This window comes from Pestalotiopsis fici (assembly GCF_000516985.1).
Source record: "Pestalotiopsis fici W106-1 unplaced genomic scaffold PFICI_Scf_3, whole genome shotgun sequence".
Lineage (NCBI taxonomy): Eukaryota > Fungi > Ascomycota > Sordariomycetes > Amphisphaeriales > Sporocadaceae > Pestalotiopsis > Pestalotiopsis fici.
In genome coordinates this window covers 1824416-1842025 of record NW_006917093.1, presented here as the reverse complement: position 1 = coordinate 1842025, position 17610 = coordinate 1824416, and the positions used below count along the sequence as shown (strand labels likewise).

The 17610-nt window shown below is 50.1% G+C and overlaps 8 protein-coding genes across 8 annotated transcripts; 4 read left to right on the top strand and 4 right to left on the bottom strand.

Annotated features, from left to right (window-relative positions):
* Nucleotides 1–15: 15 nt before the first annotated feature.
* PFICI_04692 (uncharacterized protein) lies at nucleotides 16–919 on the bottom strand (the record flags this gene model as incomplete). The annotated part of the gene is made up of 3 exons (XM_007833273.1): nucleotides 16–165; nucleotides 221–283; nucleotides 374–919. 3 exons carry the CDS (start codon nucleotides 917–919, stop codon nucleotides 16–18), a joined length of 759 nt encoding a protein of 252 aa, XP_007831464.1.
* Nucleotides 920–1683: 764 nt separating this feature from the next.
* Nucleotides 1684–2664, bottom strand: PFICI_04691 (Extracellular metalloprotease; the record flags this gene model as incomplete). The annotated part of the gene is made up of 3 exons (XM_007833272.1): nucleotides 1684–1765; nucleotides 1835–2343; nucleotides 2428–2664. The coding sequence occupies 3 exons, from the start codon at nucleotides 2662–2664 to the stop codon at nucleotides 1684–1686; spliced, it is 828 nt and encodes a 275-aa protein (XP_007831463.1).
* A 1501-nt stretch (nucleotides 2665–4165) lies between these two features.
* PFICI_04690 (uncharacterized protein) lies at nucleotides 4166–5266 on the bottom strand (the record flags this gene model as incomplete). Its single annotated transcript, XM_007833271.1, has 1 exon — nucleotides 4166–5266. One exon carries the CDS (start codon nucleotides 5264–5266, stop codon nucleotides 4166–4168), a length of 1101 nt encoding a protein of 366 aa, XP_007831462.1.
* Nucleotides 5267–6551: 1285 nt separating this feature from the next.
* Nucleotides 6552–8778, top strand: PFICI_04689 (uncharacterized protein; the record flags this gene model as incomplete). Its single annotated transcript, XM_007833270.1, has 10 exons — nucleotides 6552–6940; nucleotides 7031–7137; nucleotides 7205–7277; nucleotides 7339–7402; nucleotides 7456–7582; nucleotides 7641–7708; nucleotides 7766–7829; nucleotides 7885–8395; nucleotides 8452–8558; nucleotides 8618–8778. 10 exons carry the CDS (start codon nucleotides 6552–6554, stop codon nucleotides 8776–8778), a joined length of 1671 nt encoding a protein of 556 aa, XP_007831461.1.
* A 65-nt stretch (nucleotides 8779–8843) lies between these two features.
* Nucleotides 8844–9881, bottom strand: PFICI_04688 (uncharacterized protein; the record flags this gene model as incomplete). The annotated part of the gene is made up of 1 exon (XM_007833269.1): nucleotides 8844–9881. The coding sequence occupies one exon, from the start codon at nucleotides 9879–9881 to the stop codon at nucleotides 8844–8846; it is 1038 nt and encodes a 345-aa protein (XP_007831460.1).
* Nucleotides 9882–10987: 1106 nt separating this feature from the next.
* On the top strand, nucleotides 10988–12442 carry PFICI_04687 (uncharacterized protein; the record flags this gene model as incomplete). Its single annotated transcript, XM_007833268.1, has 1 exon — nucleotides 10988–12442. One exon carries the CDS (start codon nucleotides 10988–10990, stop codon nucleotides 12440–12442), a length of 1455 nt encoding a protein of 484 aa, XP_007831459.1.
* Nucleotides 12443–14214: 1772 nt separating this feature from the next.
* PFICI_04686 (uncharacterized protein) lies at nucleotides 14215–15347 on the top strand (the record flags this gene model as incomplete). Its single annotated transcript, XM_007833267.1, has 2 exons — nucleotides 14215–14608; nucleotides 14668–15347. 2 exons carry the CDS (start codon nucleotides 14215–14217, stop codon nucleotides 15345–15347), a joined length of 1074 nt encoding a protein of 357 aa, XP_007831458.1.
* A 949-nt stretch (nucleotides 15348–16296) lies between these two features.
* PFICI_04685 (uncharacterized protein) lies at nucleotides 16297–17147 on the top strand (the record flags this gene model as incomplete). The annotated part of the gene is made up of 2 exons (XM_007833266.1): nucleotides 16297–16710; nucleotides 16791–17147. The coding sequence occupies 2 exons, from the start codon at nucleotides 16297–16299 to the stop codon at nucleotides 17145–17147; spliced, it is 771 nt and encodes a 256-aa protein (XP_007831457.1).
* Between the last annotated feature and the right edge of the window lie 463 nt (nucleotides 17148–17610).

Below are 17610 nucleotides of genomic sequence, written 5' to 3'. Positions count from 1 at the left end.
TAATGAAGATATGATTCATGATTTTTCGGCTTCTGGCAACATGATTGTACTGGTCGATGTCTTTTGTTTCATTTCCTGATTCTGATTTCCCTGCAATTGATCACTCAGCCATCCAAAGGCTTCCAGCAATCCATCTCCCGTGGGAATTGCTGTTTCTGCCACATGCTAGAGGAATTCATCAGTCACCTTCATGGCAGCTTTCCTTATTGACTATTCTTACCGAGTTCATTCTTTCAAGTACATCTCCAAAGTGTCGTTGGACTTGTTCAAGTCCTTTTGATTGCTGGGTCGAGCAAGTCAGCCAAAGGTTTTATAGGAAAACCAAAAATAGAACATCTTTTCCCTCTTTCTGTGTTCTCGGTTTCAGACTTACAGGCGAATCAGACTTGTTAGACAAGAAAAGCAGCGGCTTGTCAGGCCCAAACTCTTCGCCCTCGTGGCACAAGAAGCGGTCAAACTCTTCACGGCTCTCAACCATGCGCTCCCAATCGATCGAGTCGACAACCCAGACCACGGCGTCGGCCTCGGCGACCATTTTGCGCGCCAACCGGCGGAGGCCACCCGGCGAACAACCGCCCACGTCGTAGGCGTACACGGTCACGCTGCCGTAGCTGACTTGTTCAACACACATTCCAATGGTGAGGATGTACGTGACTACATCGCCGCCGCCTGGCTGGGTCACGTCTTGGGAGAAGCATTTCCGCAGCAGCTCCGTCTTGCCGGCGCAGTCGAGTCCGGTCACGAGTATGCGCCGCGGGGTGCCGGGGTCGGGGAGGCCGTCAAAGAGCCGCGATATGGGGGTGGCCGAGGACCGGAGGCGGCGCCGGATCAGCTGGTCGCGCAGCCAAAAGGAGACCGTCTGTCGCCAGGTCAGTTTGGCGGGAAAAGGAAACATTTTCCAGTCTTTTGCGCCCGACATTGTTATTGCTTGTTTAATGTTTTCTTTTCCTACGCTCTGCGTCTTTCTGATTTATTGACATTTTTGGGGATCTGGAACTTTATTATAATAGACGGTGCCAAAATGGCTGCCTGCGCCATGATGAAAAGTGTCATTTCGATGGTAGGAATGGATCTAAAATCAAGAACGCTAATAACATGGCCGAGTTGCTGACAAGGATCCACCCTCAGAAAACATCAAGACATTAACAATAGTCAGATCACCAGATCCCCGATGATTCATGCTCAAGATTGAATTAGTTGTTCATTTCCAATCAGGCAGACGAATTCAAGTATCGGCACTGAGGCAAAAACAAGTTGTCATGAACCTGGGTAAATGCCTGCATCGTGTCTTTCAAACGTCTCGACTAATCTCACCAGCGGCCGCATCCCACTTGTTTAGATCGTCTTTACAGTGGCTTGCTAGTTGCGATTCTACTGCTTGAGGCTATGCTACTTTTGTGCATCATTCATGAAGTTATGAGTATTTTGTAACAGCATGAATTGATTCGGGCACGAAAATTCATAATTCAAGCATGGACGAAAATACTTCTGATTTGTTGTGGCCATACAAGTGGACTCGGAATCAAATTTGGACATGATATTTGATAATATATACAATTTTTGTTTTTATAATGAGAACAGTATTCATGACATGCTACAATTCCCCTATCACGAACCCGACATCACAGCAGCGCTCGACTCCAATACCAGATCATCGCTTCAGTCAAACGTTTGAGAGAGCGCTTACTGGTAGCTGGCACGGTAGGCGTTCCACTGGTTGTACATGCGGGTCTGCTGGCCAGCGGTGAACTCCTCGTAGCAGGTGCTGTTACGGAACCTTGTCAGCAAATTTGTGTCTTGAATGTTGAAGAGCATAAAAAAAGCAAATACTTACTCGTCAGAGTAGTCCATGTAGTTGTGGATGGGGTCAACGCCGCCACCAGTGCAGGTGTCACGGGTAGCAGGGCATCCGGAAGCAGCAGTCCTCTCGGGGGGCGTGTCGGCAACCGAGTCACCGACGGTGCCGCAGCCGCCCTGGAAGGTGTGGTAGAGACCGAACCAGTGGCCGACCTCGTGGACGACGGTGTAGCCGTAGTTGTAGTCGGTCTCGGCGCCGCCGGGGACCGTGCTGGCCAGGATGGTGCAGCCGTCCTGGACCAGGATGGCGTTGCTCGACACCGTCTGGGGCAGGTAGCAGTAGCCAAAGGCGTCGAGGTCCGACACAAAGTAGATGTTGACGTCGGCGTAGGTTCCCTTGCGCAGCGCCGTCTTCATGGCCGTCTCAGCGCCGTCCCGGGCCCAGACCGAGTTGACGGTCCAGTCGCGGCCGCCGTCGACAAACGAGATGCCGTGGGGAGCATAGGCCGTGTTCATGACATCGAGCTGGTCATCGAGCGTGGCATTCTAAATTGTAAACCATGTGAGTATTTGAAAGGCTTGTGTGTATGTGTGTTTGTGATCTATTGATGCAAAGAACTGCCAACTTACGCTGAGGTAACCAGCAGCCTCGGTCGTGCCAGAGGCAACAACGTGGAAGTAGACGTTGGTCTCAATGGTGGCCTGGGCAGAGAACTGCTCGCCAGTAGCCGTGAGGTGGTTAGCCTCCTGAATGGCCATCTGCCTGGAGATCTCGAGCTGCTCCTCCGTAGGGTCGGGAGCGGCGCATCGCTGTTTAGCCGCAGCCGTGGCCACAAAGGCCGAGACGACCATAGACTTGAGCTGCATGATGTCTGATTGGCTGGCTATAGAGCTTCAAGTGTTTTCTTGGGAGGTCTTGGTGGGGAGGGGGAGATGCAAGTTCGAGTGCTACTTGGGATGACCTTGATGGCCATTATGACGCCCGAGAGCTCTCTTATACATCTTGCACCTTTGGAGATGGGACGGAATATCTTTACAGTTGGGCACCTAATAGGAAGGTTGCTCGAAGACATGTCCAAGAACACTAACATTGTTGTCGCTCCCGAGTTGGTTAAGAATAGCAACTGTCCTTCCTGATACGTCTCAAGTTCATGACGACCACGAGATCGGATGCCGCCGGTCGACATGAGATTGCCATCATAAAGACTAAACAAAAGTCATTTGCCAAAGTGACAAAGCGCGTGGCGAATGGCCGGTAGTCAAGGCAAAGAGAGCTCATAGGTTGTGTATTTCATGCAGGGGAAGCGAATTGGTGGTGGAGAGTCAAGTCTTAGCTTTTTCCTAGATAAGGTAGTGCGACCTCTTGGGGATCAGGGCGCGTGCTTGGCAACTATAACAACCGAGATGGTAGAGTATAGCACTGCTGAAAACCTCAGCAACCCAAAGAATAGTGTTTTCTATAGTCTAATGGATGGCTGTATAACCCGTATTTACATAGACTCCTTTGAGACCACTATTGTTCCAAGTCTAATAAGTTGTGTCTTCTTCTGGATATGATCAAACATTAGCGTGCTGTTTCTGGTGTTTGAGTTGCCAAGTAATGCCAAGTAGAGTAGCGGCGGCAGTGTGACCTACCCACAATGCGGCAATGAGACCTCCCTAATCTGGTAATCGCCATTGGCAACTCGAGCTTGGCAAACTAAAGCTTGATCTTCATTGAACTAGAACCCCTGAGAGGATATGAGTCTGGGAGGATATTCATATAATTGGTGGACTTGGTTGAAGATTGAACTTGGTGAATAGCTTGTGGCGAAGAGAACACCACTACTGACTAGTAAAGCCATTGGTCACTACGTAGCCGGGCTACAGATATTGCGCTCACTCTTGATGAAACAATGTAATGTGATTGGTTTGAAGTTGAATCTTGGTCTGCGGGTCTATCTGAGCACTCTGTTCACCGGTGTATCGTAGTTTGCGGTTCATACGCGTCTATCAATGATAGCCTTGGAGAAGAGCCTCCCCGATCGGAAAATCGGCACCTCAGAGACGCAAGTTACAGTCACACTTACCTAAACTTGATCATCCTGTCTGTATCTTTGATAAAAATAGAGTTCTTGACTTTGACTTGATAGTTTGGCGACATGTTCATTTGCGACGTCACGAAGTTGGTGTTCTCGAATATAGCACCAGCTCCAAAATTGCTCCGTTGGCTTCAATTCGATTTTCATCACGAATATGTGTTCGACAGTCATGTTCCATAATCTAAAGTTTCAATTCGGTATAGAGGCTCTATTTTATGTATAAGTCTTGCTCTACTCTAACATGCTCTTCATCTCTTTACTCTTTCACTTGAAGGCTGTGTTCCATCTCAAGCTTGTGCAGACAACCACTCCTTGCTGAAGGGATAGTCAATGTATCCCACAGGGCTCTCGGCATCATAAAACGTATTGCGGTTGTACTGGTTGAGATCCAGACCCTTCTTGATGCGAAATGGAAGATCAGGGTTGGCCAAAAAGTACCGGCCAAACACGGCCGCCACCTCGACATCGTCGTAATCCTTTTCCAAGAGCGCCTTTGCAGTGTTGGGCTTTAGGCCGCCGGCAACCAGGACTGGAGAGGCCTTTTGCCACGCCTTGAAGATGAATTCGTTGGTATCAGCCGACTCCTTGTCGGTGTTGCCCGAAATGCGAGCCTCGACAATGTGCAGGTATGCGAGCTTCAGTTTCCGGACCTCGCTCACAAGGTGGGTGAATTGAGGGACCGGGTCAGCCATGCGCATACCCTGGAAATCGGACCACGGCGATAGACGCAGACCAACTCTGTCAGAACCAACGGCTGCGACTAGGGCTTCGAGGACCCGCAGAGGGAATCGTGATCGGTTTTCGATGCTGCCGCCGTACTCGTCGGTGCGCTGGTTGGAAACGTCTTGGATAAATTGGTCGACAAGATATCCATTGGCGCCGTGCAGTTCTACGCCGTCAAAGCCAGCCTCGATTGCGTTCCGGGCGGCTTGGGCATAGTCTGCGATAAAGGACTCGATGTCCTCGGCAGTCAGCTCTGCGGGCGCTGGCAAGCCGTCGGTCGGGATGGAGGAAGGGGCTTTAATGGTGAAACCCTCGGCCTTGGCAACATCTGGCTTCGCGACGCGACCCAGGGCCCAGAGTTGCACGTAGATATAACTGCCCTTGGCATGGACGGCGTCGGTGACTTGCTTCCATCCAGCAATCTGGTCCTTGGTCCAGATGCCCGGGACATTGGCGTCACCGGCGGCCTGTTGGGAAATGAAGGTGGCTTCTGTGATGAGGAGGGTGCCGGGAGTCGACGCGCGCTGGCCGTAATATTCCTTCATGAGAGGGAGGGGGACGTGTTGCTTGTTTGCTCGGTATCGCGTGAGTGGTGCCATGACTATTCTATGCTTCAAGTCCATGTTGCCAATGCGAAGGGGCTCGAACAACTTTGAGGTCGCCATTCTGTCTGTCTGTTTGCCCTTGTGCCTGCGTATGGGCGTGTGTATATGAGAAATGTATGATAAACTGAAGACTTTGGTAGTCGTGGTGTAAGAATGCACTATGCAGAAGATGTAGGCTTTGAAACAGGCGCACCTCAAGAATTGATGTTGATATTGATGAGAGAAGAATGGATTCATTTCCTCAAGATATTAGACGGTTTTATACAAAGAAAAGCACACAAGTCCTAATCAAATCTGGAACTACCAAGGCACTGTGATAATCAAGTCGAGTGCATCAATATGCGGGGGAGAAAATCCCCCCGGCTTAACTAATCTGCAGAGCATGAGAATAGCCAAGTGCACCATCGCTAAGGATATTATCTTTTACAAAGCCCGGAATCATGGTGTTGAATCAGACAGGACAGTAAATCTGCTCACGTAAGGCGCAAATCGATGCGCGGCGCCGTCAACCGAGGCTGCGAGTCATGCAACTAGACTCGTAGTGTGGTGGTAGCTACACCCAGCGCCAGCGGCATCTGGTATATCAAATCCCGATAGAGTTCTGACTATTGGCGATGTGCCCTGTCAGCATGTGGAAAGCTGTGGGAAATTTCGTAGGCCAAGGAGAAACTAGGATGAATGACAGGTAGAAAATGGCTAGCTTCCACTGCCAGAGCGACCACGCCCTACACGCCCTACGGCGATATCCAGTAAGGCGTCCATCATCAAGGTTCTCGGTTGGGTCCCGTCCAGAGATGGTGGAGAACCATGCATACCGAGTGAGCAAGTTATCTCATCACTCACTTATGTCATGGCCTTGGATGACTAAGGCGTTTCTAGAAGAGTACGGTGCAACAGAGCTCCAATCCCCAGGCACGGAACTAGTCAAAGTCTGCCAATGCAGGATCGTCAAGCTCTGACGGAGAAGTGTCGGGTTCCAACTATGAAAAGCTGAATTTTTGAATTCGCACCAGGAGCTCGGTCGTGCCGTCTCTTCGGGATAGCTCAACAGATCCCGGAATCGTGCCTCCGCTGAGACCCCGGCCGGTGTCCCCTGAGTCAAGGCGCAACAATAATCATGCGGGTAAACTATGACCGGCAGTCGCTTTCATGCCACTCGATGGATTTAACACCTCTCATAGAGACACTTGAAATACATCTCATGAATCATTTCAGCAAAGTATCATAGTCTTTATGACGTACGAAATCATCTCATATCGGGGCCTACGCCGTGCTCCCATTTTCTTCGAAACAACATTCCCAATTGAGTTCCGAGGCACGATTCAACAAGGATCTAGGCATTGCCATGGAGGGCCACGATCTGGATACACTCCAAGATCAGAGCGAACCGACGAGAGGCATCAGTCAGCACGATGACCACGACGATACGGGAGACCTTGAGCATCAATATCACGCCAAAACACGAACCGTCGACAATGGTGCTGCCACGAATGGCTTGTTCGCATCTCAGGCGTCACTAAGGGCGATGAGACGCATCCGTTCAAACAATGGCCATGGGTGCGCAGATCTTCACCACGACGCCGACGAGACCGAAGCAGATGGCGCCGAAAAGACGGATACTGAAAGGTTCCTGGTCCGCTGGGATGGTGACAAGGATCCCTTTTGCCCGCGAAGCCGATCATTACTGCACAGGTGGATTATCGTGATCATTGTGGGAATGGGGAGTCTCTGTGTGTAAGTTGGATCTATTCAAGACGTGCTCGGTCCCATGATAGCAAATTCAGTCTTTCGACAATTCCTATCTGCTATGCTAACAAAGTGAAGGACATGTGCGAGTTCGATTTACACATCTACATATCACCAAATCACCGCCGAATTCGAGATTTCGACCATCGTAGCAACCTTGGGGTTGTCCACCTTTGTGCTCGGGCGTCAGTAGATACTTGTCGGCACTTATAACATGCCGTTACTGAGGTACTAACGGATTCTCGATACCAGTGTCCTTGGGACCGCTTCTTTTGAGCCCCCTCAGCGAATTCTACGGTCGCAGGCCCATTTATATCGCTTCATGGTACGCGCAATGATTTAATTTGGCACAGGATAAGAAATTGATCGATGGGAACAAAACACAGGGCCATATTTTTGATCTGGCTCATTCCATCTGCTGTAGCCAAAAACGCAGAAACCACCATTATAGTAAGCCGTTGAACAATCGCCTTGATATGATACATGGAGCTGATTAGGTCCAGGCTAGATTCTTTGATGGCTTCGCCGGCAGCGCGTTCCTGAGTGTCAGCGGCGGCACCGTCAGCGATTTATTTCGGCCAGACGCTATACAGGCTCCAATGATCATCATATCCATGAGTCCGTTCATAGGTATAATTTGGTGTCTCGTATCTTGGGCTCACGATTAAGGTACTGACTGGAATAATAGGCCCGAGTTTAGGTCCCTTGCTTGGTGGTTTTATCAACTATAATGTTAATTGGCGATGGACGTTTTATGTTGGTGATGGATGTAACCAAAGATTATTTCACCGTTACTGACTTTTTCCACTTTAGTTTATGCTCATATGGGCTGGCGTCATGATGGTCTGCATCTTTGTATTGGTGCCCGAAACCTATCGTGAGTGACGAGACCAAACAACTAATCAAAGTTCTGGTTTGCTCATGTCAACTAGACCCAATCAAGCTACGAGAAAAGGCACGTCATCTACGGAAAACGACCGAGAATAGCAGATGGAAGTCACCCATGGAACTTTCACAAAAGTCGATTCTCCAAAGCATCACTCGCTCGTTCTCTCGTCCATTCCAGCTTCTCATCTATGAGCCCATCTGTTTGTTGCTGTGTCTCTACTCGGCAATATTGCTTGGCATATTGTACCTCTTTTTTGGCGCCTTTAGCCTTGTATTCGGCAACGTTTACGGCTTCAGCCTGTGGCAGATCGGGCTTGCCTTCATGGGCATCTTTACGGGAATGATTGCAGCGTCCGCCACAAAACCCGTGTGGCACCGTATCCACATGCGACTACTCGAGCGTAATGGAGGAGTTTCGGAGCCCGAGTTCCAGCTCCCATCTGCCGTTGCCGGAGGGGTGCTCGTACCCATCGGCTTGTTTTGGTTTGCATGGACCATCTACGCTCAAGTCCACTGGATAGTGCCGATTATCGGCTCCGGTGTCTTCGGAATGGGGTGAGTATGCCATCATTCTTTTCCAAGGCGAACATTAACTCACTGTAATGACACAGGACCCTACTCGTCTTTACTGGCATCTTTACGTTTCTCGTCGATGCGTATCCAGCCTTTGCGGCATCGGCACTCGCGGCCAACACATTCACTCGATGTGCATTTGCTGGTGAGTGTCAACATACTTGAAACACCTTAATGAACTTGGGCTCACTTTAATACGTACAGCGGCGTTTCCTCTTTTTGGATTGCAAATGTATAACAAACTAGGCTATCACTGGGCATCCAGTTTGCTTGCGTTTCTTACCGCTACCATGATGCCATTTCCCTGGTTGTTCTTCCGCTATGGAAAACAGCTCAGAAAGAGAAGCAGATTTGCCGAAGCTTAAATTTGTAAGGCAGTCTTATAGGCAGATTAGACACCATATATCTCTCTACTAAATTCCATCATTGTTCATGTCAACACCAAACTGTCACCTGAACCAAGCTCGACAAATTCATAGTCTGGCGCTTGCTCGCCCATTGACTTGGTCTCTTTCCTCACAGCGTCGTTTACGGTGTACTTGGTCCGCCTCAACAAAGGTGCAATGAAGCCACCGCCCTTCTTTACCTCATCGTGTGTAGCAATCCAATACTTGGCGCCGCTCGCACGCACCGCTTCGAGCCCGTTGAGGGCGCCCAGGTTGAGCTGCTTCGTCATCCATATCCTGACGTCGTGGAGACCGTGGAGAAGCGCCAGTGTTTCGATGCCCGATTTCTTGACCGCGTCCAGGTCGGAGCCTTTAATACCGTGAGGGGAATAGAGGACAGCACGAGGGGCCAGGTCACCCTCTAGTTCATTTTCGACCGGCGATTTGAATGCGATAATGACGGCCGAGTGGTAGTAGAGGGCGTTGCCCGCAGTCACCACACGGCCGATGCCGACCCAGGACGGAAGCGGCGCCAAGCTCAGAGCCTTTTGCCAATCCGACGTTGACGACGAGAAGCCCGGAGTGGTCACAACTCGGTCAAAGTGCCTCCAGGACTTGATGAGCTCGGCGGCCTTTTCGGTGGCAAAGACGGGCGTGGTGCGTGGGAGCTCTCTCAGCGTTGCCTCGTGACAGTGGTCTGTGAATTCGTGTGATATCGCCACCACGTCTATGTAAGTAGCATCAGAGTGCCCCGCCTGCTCCGACTCGGCCAGCAGCGTGTTGAGCTCTGCAATCGTCTGCACGCTGGGAGCCACAAGGTGCCATTGAGTAGAGAACCACGAGGCAACGTCCGACTGCGGGCCCTGAAGCCACGGATCGAGCAGGATGTTGAACCGTGTCCGGCCGGCTGGTCGCTCGGCCAATGGTGGATACGGCAGGCTCAGCAGCCAGGTCGTGTCGGCGTTGAGGTGGATCAGAACCGGCGCGCCGGAGTCTGACAACGTTGACAGCAACTTGGCGCGATCGCTTACGCTGAAGACCTGTGGTGTATTATGGACAGTCGTTGTCTCAGAAACAGCCATTTTTGGCTACTATAATCCAGAAAATGACATGAGAGTTGCACACGGAGCCGCCAAAAGTTTACCGCTGCGCAACGTAGCAAACCATTGCATTCATTCACTGTTACAATGTCCCCGCAATCTATGACGAACAAGCATTGAGTTTCCCATTCCTCGGCCTGCTCCAAGCTAGAACTGGCATCGTTTAAACCCGGCATTATCTCCGAGCGTCCCGAAATACATTTGATGTCAGTATTAGCGGTCATCTCTTACGCAATCTGAATACCTGTAATTCCCCTTCCTCTCGCCGAGCATCAGCGTCGAATGTTAAGATTTTCCGCACGTCTTTGATCGAATCGGGACTTTGGACATGAGATGCAGCTGCAAAGAACATTGGGGGCCGGCGCTTTTATCCAAGAGGGTATTTCTATAAAGCTGCACAGGGTCCTATGTATAGGCTTTTGTGTCCGTACGCAAAGCTGCCATTAATGCCTGCTTTTTCGCGATTCCTTGTCGGCATACCCACCTGAACCTCATCAACATGATCGTTCAATGCAGGTTGTGAGCGGTAAAACGAAGTCAGGTGCGGTGCCTTAGCAGCCATGTAGCATGTTGTACCATGGATGAATACTAGATGCAATAACAAGACGCGACAAGTCAAGACTCGCGGCTGACTGGTGGAGGGAAACAATCGAATAAAACTGTCTCGGCTGCATGTAAATTCATGATCCAATCACAGGCGCGTTTGCGTAGTGACCTAGACAAGGGGGCTGAGCTGTGAGTAAGGAGCTTTCTTTGCTTGCTGGCATGGCTGCAATCCTGCAACTGTATTAACTGGGGTGACCACGCCTTTATAGAAAAATGAGTTACATTGGCCACAAACTTAGTACTTGCCAGGGGCGAGAATGGGCCGGAAGCCATGGTGTCAAGGCGTGACAAGCCAGCCCAAAGCCTGTTTGTTCAGGTTACTGGATTGTCATTTGCATAAGGCTTCTTCTCCCTTGTCAGTCCTACGACGCGATTCATACAGTCGCCATCACCTGAAAGAAAATACATAATATTTAAGGTCCGGCTTCCTTGTTCTATCAGACTACGTACTCATAATACAACTAGGTGATGTGACACTCGAAATGCCTCATCATCGTCGGAATTATTACCCTCCCGTCAATGGAGCTAACCGTTATTACGGTGGCTCAAGACCGATACCACAACACAACCATGGCAACATGCATGGATCATCTCATACACCTGAGCATCCAAAACTATCTTACCTCGCTAGGTTTCTCCAGTTCGTTTTCGCCCTCTGCCTCGTAGGGATCGTCGCCATAGTCATTGCCATGTTCAAGACCCGTAACAGTATAGGAGGGGGGGCCGCCTACGGAACTCCAGAATACGCCTTATTCAAGAACACCAACTTTAGTCAATGTGCCAGCGCACCACTTGAGGCAGTTGACTGCGCGGCACTCAGGGCAAACGGTTTCGGGCAGGGAAATGTATCTTTCCCAGGAGTCGAACAGGGCGGCTTCGTCTTGTACTCGCGGGCGAAAAACTATACTTCCGACGACGACATCAGCTCTGAAACGGACTCAACCCTGGGTTGGTGCGAGATGATGAGCTGTTTTTCTGACTTCAAAGTTCTTCCATCTACCCCAAAACCTTCGGCGTTGAAGCCCTCAAATATCAGCGTGTGGATGACCATCAATATCACGGCACTGGTCGCAGCTACGAACTTGCGCAAGTTTGCTTCTGGCGACAAGGCACTGCGTCCTGGGGATGGCCTTGTGGTGAGCTATGTGGCGTCTTCCACCGTGTTCTGGTGGGCCATGTTCTTCCGATGGGCAACGAATCCAGCTTATTACGCCGCCAATTCCTTGGTCTCGTGGATATCTGTCTGGCAGCAAGCATACATATCGGAAAGACTCGCCGATCGGCGCAGTGTCAGGACTTGGATCCTATGGATCTTGACCGGGCTTCAAGCCATCGGGGCCTGTGTCCAGCTTGGATACAATTGGGGCCAGTTCAAGCCCACTGGTGTCGATCTCGTTCCTCGGTACGACTGCCTCCAGTCGGGGATCTTGGGGGCGCCTGGGAATTCGTCATGCTCTGCAGAACAGCTCTGCTCCAAGTCATGGCTGTATAGCGCTCCTCAGTGGGACTTTGACTTGATGGCCTCAATGTCGGATGGTTCATCAATGTTAGCATTCTGCTGGGGCTTCATCAAAGTCATGCTTTTGTGCGTCGTCATACCAAGCATTATTCTTTTTGGCCTGCCTATACTGGCTCCTCTTATTTTGTTTGTTATCCAATTAATTGCCAAGGGACCGAAAACGAGAGATGAACCAGGCATGGTCGTCAAGGTCAGTCGAGTTGGGGGTTATTTTTTCGCGCTGTTGTTCGGCTTGGTGGCTGGCATTGCAATGTTTGCAACAATTCCCAAAGGCTGGAACGCAGATGCTAGGGAAGCTACAATTGCCTACGACTTGAACTGTACTGCTGTGCATGTCACAATAAGTCAGTGGAGATCCTATTACGACATTCCGGATGACCGCGTTCTCCGGATCGCTCAGGAGTTGCTTAATGTTTAGTGTGGAGGAGTTACTGGCTCGACGGCGTTGCATGTGAAGGAATCTACTCTCCTTGTTTTGCAGCTTTGGCCTCATATCATCCTGAGTTCTCTCGTCGGGCCTGCTACAATATTTTTTATGCGCAATATATGTATTTGTATGACAGAGTCTATTGAGTACTATGTGCCAGTCTTTCTACGGGGCGTATATGAAGACGCCATCTCCACAAGCCTGAATTATCAAGTAAAAACTAGACCTACGTGTTTTTGTGTAGCCTGGTTCAAGAAGACGTATATGGCCACTAGAAGCAATAAAGGCACCATGATCGCCAAAAGCCTCATTTGCAGGACAATGAGGAACTCAATAGCCGGCAGCAGTCTCTCAGTATCCCAACATCGCCTCCAAATGGGCTTGGCTCGCAACGCCTGTGGATGAAAAGGGCGGTTTGCTTCAAGATCAACGTCAGTGCTTTGCGGAGATTCATTACCATAATTCCATCGCGGATGGTGGTGGTGATGGTGCATGACATCGTTTTCTAGGCAATATTCGCAGTATGCCGAACCTAGCGTTCTTGTCGAACTTGCAGCAGACATGGAAATAGGTGTATCCTCAAAGCCAGCTCGACTATTCCCTTGAACACTGTCCATGTTCAATTTTGGTGATAGAGCAAAGAGCTGCCGAGTGTCCACCGTGATTCTTGGTCTACTCATAGTGTAGTACGAAAGCGGCGCTGGTTTGACCAGAAGTGGTGTATATTCTTCTAGTGGCATGGGCCGGACTAGGACTGCCATTGTCTGCGGTAGGTATTATATAGATGTGATTGGTCTGGCAGCAAATAGTCCCTGCCCACTTTCCACAAAAACAGGTGAAAACAAGACGAACGACAAACTTTGGATTTGCTCAATAGGATTGTTCTCTGCAGGACCAACAGTGCCTCTTATATTTGCTTCCAAACAAAGGCTTTCTGCCGAACAAATTCCCTGCAACAAGGAAACAAGCACCAAAGATTCATTCATGCCACCTCGCATCACTCTTTGTCTGGCTAACTTGAGGCTACAATCACTAAACACGGCCTAATCTCTCAGGCAGCGCGCAGCAAAGGACATTCCAAGGCATACTGGAAGTTGGCACCAGGGTCCATGAATCATCAGGAGAAGGGTTCTCGAAATCAGGCTTAGGTCACGATCTTCCACACCCTCAACAACTTGTCTCTGCACAACATTTATACGTCATATCTGCACGAGTGATCAAATCCAGTAATGTTTCGGTTTTAATGCAGGATGTCAATTCAAGTAATTGCATATATCCGTGCACGCGACACCGAAATGATAGTACCGGAGTTAATAATAGAAAATTAAAGGAGTTAATAATGGACAATTGAAGGAAAGTGCCGGAAATAACCCCATGTTGCGAAACCCGGTCGCATTCGCTTGCGTCTCCATACCCAAAAGGTCAACCAAAGTCTATGAGCACGGGTGGGAGTTAAAGCTTGCCAATCAAAACGCAGTCTTCTGAATCCCGACGGATGAACTTCGTGCCGCCTAACAACATGATGTATTATCTACCGTTCTTTAGGGAAGACAAGTGACCCCAGTAATAGATAGTCAGAAGTCGCAATACTTCATCCACGTCATGCGTTATGCAAAGGAACGGAAATCGGTATAATAATTTGGCAATATGACCAGAGCTAAAAGGGTTCAAAAGGCCGCAGAGCCGCGCAGCAACATTTAGCAAATCTCTCTGGTTTTCGTGTCATGATCTTGATCCCTTTTACCCATTGCACGCAACACACCATGGTCAATCTGGATATTGTACGCAAGGCCAATGCCGAGCTAGTCAAACGCCAGCCTCTCGTGGCCATCTTCATCGGCGGGACAGCCGGCATTGGCGAGTTTGGCGCGCAGGGATTGGCAAGAACGCACGGCAACGAGGGCAAAGGCCTTCGCTTGTACATCGTGGGACGGAACAGAGCGGCTGCAGAAGAGATTATTTCCTCGTGCCTCCAGCTCTGGCCCCACGGCCAGTTCATCTTTATCGCCGCGGAGAACCTGGCACTCCTCAAGGATGTTGATCAGGTCTGTGCCGCCATCACAGCCCGAGAGCGAGATGAAGCGACGAGGACGGGCCAGGAACCGAGAATCGACTTCCTGGTCATGACGCAAGGGCTGTTGAATTTGAAGCGAAAAGGTAACGTACAAACAGTCCAGATTGTGTTGCACGGCAACTATGGCTCACACCGCGATAAGATACCCAAGAGGGCCTCGACGAGACAATGTCCCTGGCCTACTATTCAAGGATGCGCTGTATCGTTCAGCTACTGCCCTTGCTCCTGCAATCATCCCTACCGGCGCGTGTCGTTTCGGTTTGGAATCCGACTTTCGAGAGAGACTTTGCCACCGAAGACATTAGCTGCCGCAGGCCTGAAAATGCTACCCTTCGACGTGTGTCGTCCCAGGTGGCCAACATGACGGCCTTTTTCCTCGAGGAGCTTGCCAAAAGACATCCCGGAAAGCTCGCCCTCGTGCACCTCTACCCAGGTTTCGTCAACACCAACTTTGGCCAGAATGCATTTCCGGCGTGGTTCAACTTCTTGTATCGATATCTAGCGATGCCCCTGATACGTTGGACGGTAGCAATCACGCCCGAGGAGACCGGTGATCGCATCACGTTTCTGGCTACTGATCGATACCCTGCACGCGGGACCACGCCGGAGCAACAGTCCAAGACTGGCAATGGCATTGACGTTGCCATGGCCGCTGATAATACCGTCGGCGGAGGCTTTTATAGAGTCAACAAAGATTCGGAGATCCTGCCTCCATCTTCCTTCAATAAGGAACTCCGAGAGCGAGGTATTGGTGGGGTTGTATGGCGACACACAATGGCAGCGTTTGAGACGATTGCGAGTGGGCAGGTATTCGAGGATTAAACAACCCTAGAAGACCAAAGGATGTTCAGATAACCATCTTCCAAGAGATTTGCATCATCACATTTGCCGTCATCATCAGCCGTATAATCGTCGATCTTTGAAGCCAGCCACTATTACATACCAAGTACCTACATATCATAGTGTCAAATCGTGGGGACCCCGCAAGTCTCGAGGCCCCTGAAGTTATAAGCCCTGTAATAAGCCTTGTTGTACCAAACATTACTCGTCAACTAGGCAATTCTTGTAGATCAATATAGATACTAAATGCCTAGGAACAATTGCAACTAGCCACTACCATTGAGAGTAAATCAAATCAATCGGCAATTCTGTCGCAGGCTCATAAATCCGTAAATCCGCGATGCCGTACGGAATAGTCAACCACATGACCACTGTCATAGCGCCGCGCCCGTCATGTGTTTACTGGATTTGGACATCGCTGGGAATTATACTCTTGCCTAAACTTCTTGGTTCCATTTTCCCCAGACCTACCCAACTCGGTCTTTTTTGTCGCCTATTCACACCACAGTCCCCTATCGAAACCAAAGTGGGACAATCAAGTTCTTCCCCCCGCAGTTCAACGCTTTTCAGGAGTTCATCTTGGCGGAGAAGAATCCTGGACTATTGCCCCGCTCGCTATCACCATTCTGTACAGGTTCCATACTTCTCCCCCCATACTGGCTGACTGATACCAATGCAGAAATTGCAACCGTTAAAGAAAATGGGGTCGTAACACTAGACAATATGAGAGAAAAATGGTACGTTGGATTGCCGATCAGCGGGCAGTGCCTCGATAGTAAATGTGTATATATATGATACGTGGAACCACCATGAGATGGTAATTGTCAACCTGTTGTTCTCCTCTCATTCTCTATTATAACACTAGAATTTTATACTCATCCCGACAAATAAAGACAAACATTTCCCCACAACGATAAGGAAGTCTTCAAACATGGCCACCAACCCAACTTTCGTTTTCATTCCTGGCGCATGGCACCAGCCAAGCTGCTACGATATTGCCCGAGATGATCTAGCTTCGCGAGGCTACGAGTCCGAATACGTCTCATTGCCCACAGTCGGTGCCCAGCCGCCCAACAAGGGGCTCGCCGACGACGTAGCGTCTGCCCGTGCTGTACTACAGAGGCTGGCGGACGAGGGCAAACAGATTGTGCTGGGCGTGCACTCGTACGGAAGTCTCGTTGGCGCCAATGCCGTGCAGGGCCTGGGGTACCGGCAGCGGGCCCAGGAGGGCAAGAAGGGTGGAGTCGTCATGTTTGTGTACATCAGCGCATTTGTAAACTCCAAGGGCGTCAGCATCTTGAACCAGCTGGGTGACGCGTGGTTGCCGTGGATGGCGCCGTCAGAGGTAAGACTTTCCCCTATCAAGTCCAATAATGCACATCTCCCTCCACATTTGCCATTCACGTGGACTGACTTGTCGAATAGTTGGTGGGCGACCTGGGCAAAGAGGCCGGCAATGTCACCATCCTCGATCCCGAGACCATCATGTATCACGATGTTGAGCCCGAGCTGCAGAAGAAGGCCGTCTCGGACCTCAAGCACCAGTCCTCGCCCGTCTTCAGCGGCATCGTAACCAACGAGCCGTGGCACGAGGTGGACTGCGCGTATTTCTTCTGCGAGGAGGACAAGGCTCTCCCCATCCAGGTGCAGGAGATGATGTCTGGCTTGCTCCCCGAGAGTACCCTCAAGTTCCGCTTCCAGACTTCGCACTCGCCTTTCCTGTCAAAGCCCAAAGAGTTTGCCGATGCTCTGGTTAAAGTGGCCAAGGCTAGCCAGGAGTGAGCCAGTGCTTGAATGGGAGAAGTTGGATGAGTTAAGCGAAAGAATCTTGAAGCGTCTTGCTTTGCATATAGTTGTCTACTCTCAAGCATGTAGAATCTCAGGAATTTATGAGCATTCATCTCACAGAATAGGCCGACAGGCCCAAGAACCCAGTCGAAATCCGTATGTGCAATGCCCGTGCTATGTTTACCTAAGATGAGTAGACATGGTGGCTTATGTAATAGCCCGTGCAAGCAAGATATCTCTTAGACATTCCGCGATTGCTGGTAGGGGGTGGGGGCGAGACAATGTCATTATCCGTTTTACATCTCAACGCATTAGTGTACATGGCATCCAGAGTTTTCATTTGGGTCCTCTTTCAAGTTCCGTATCCTCAATCGTGCAAATGGACCCTATGAGGCATGCTGAGAAAAGACAGCGAGAACGAGGTTCGATAAGTGCTGAGTAAGATTACTTTTGTTCA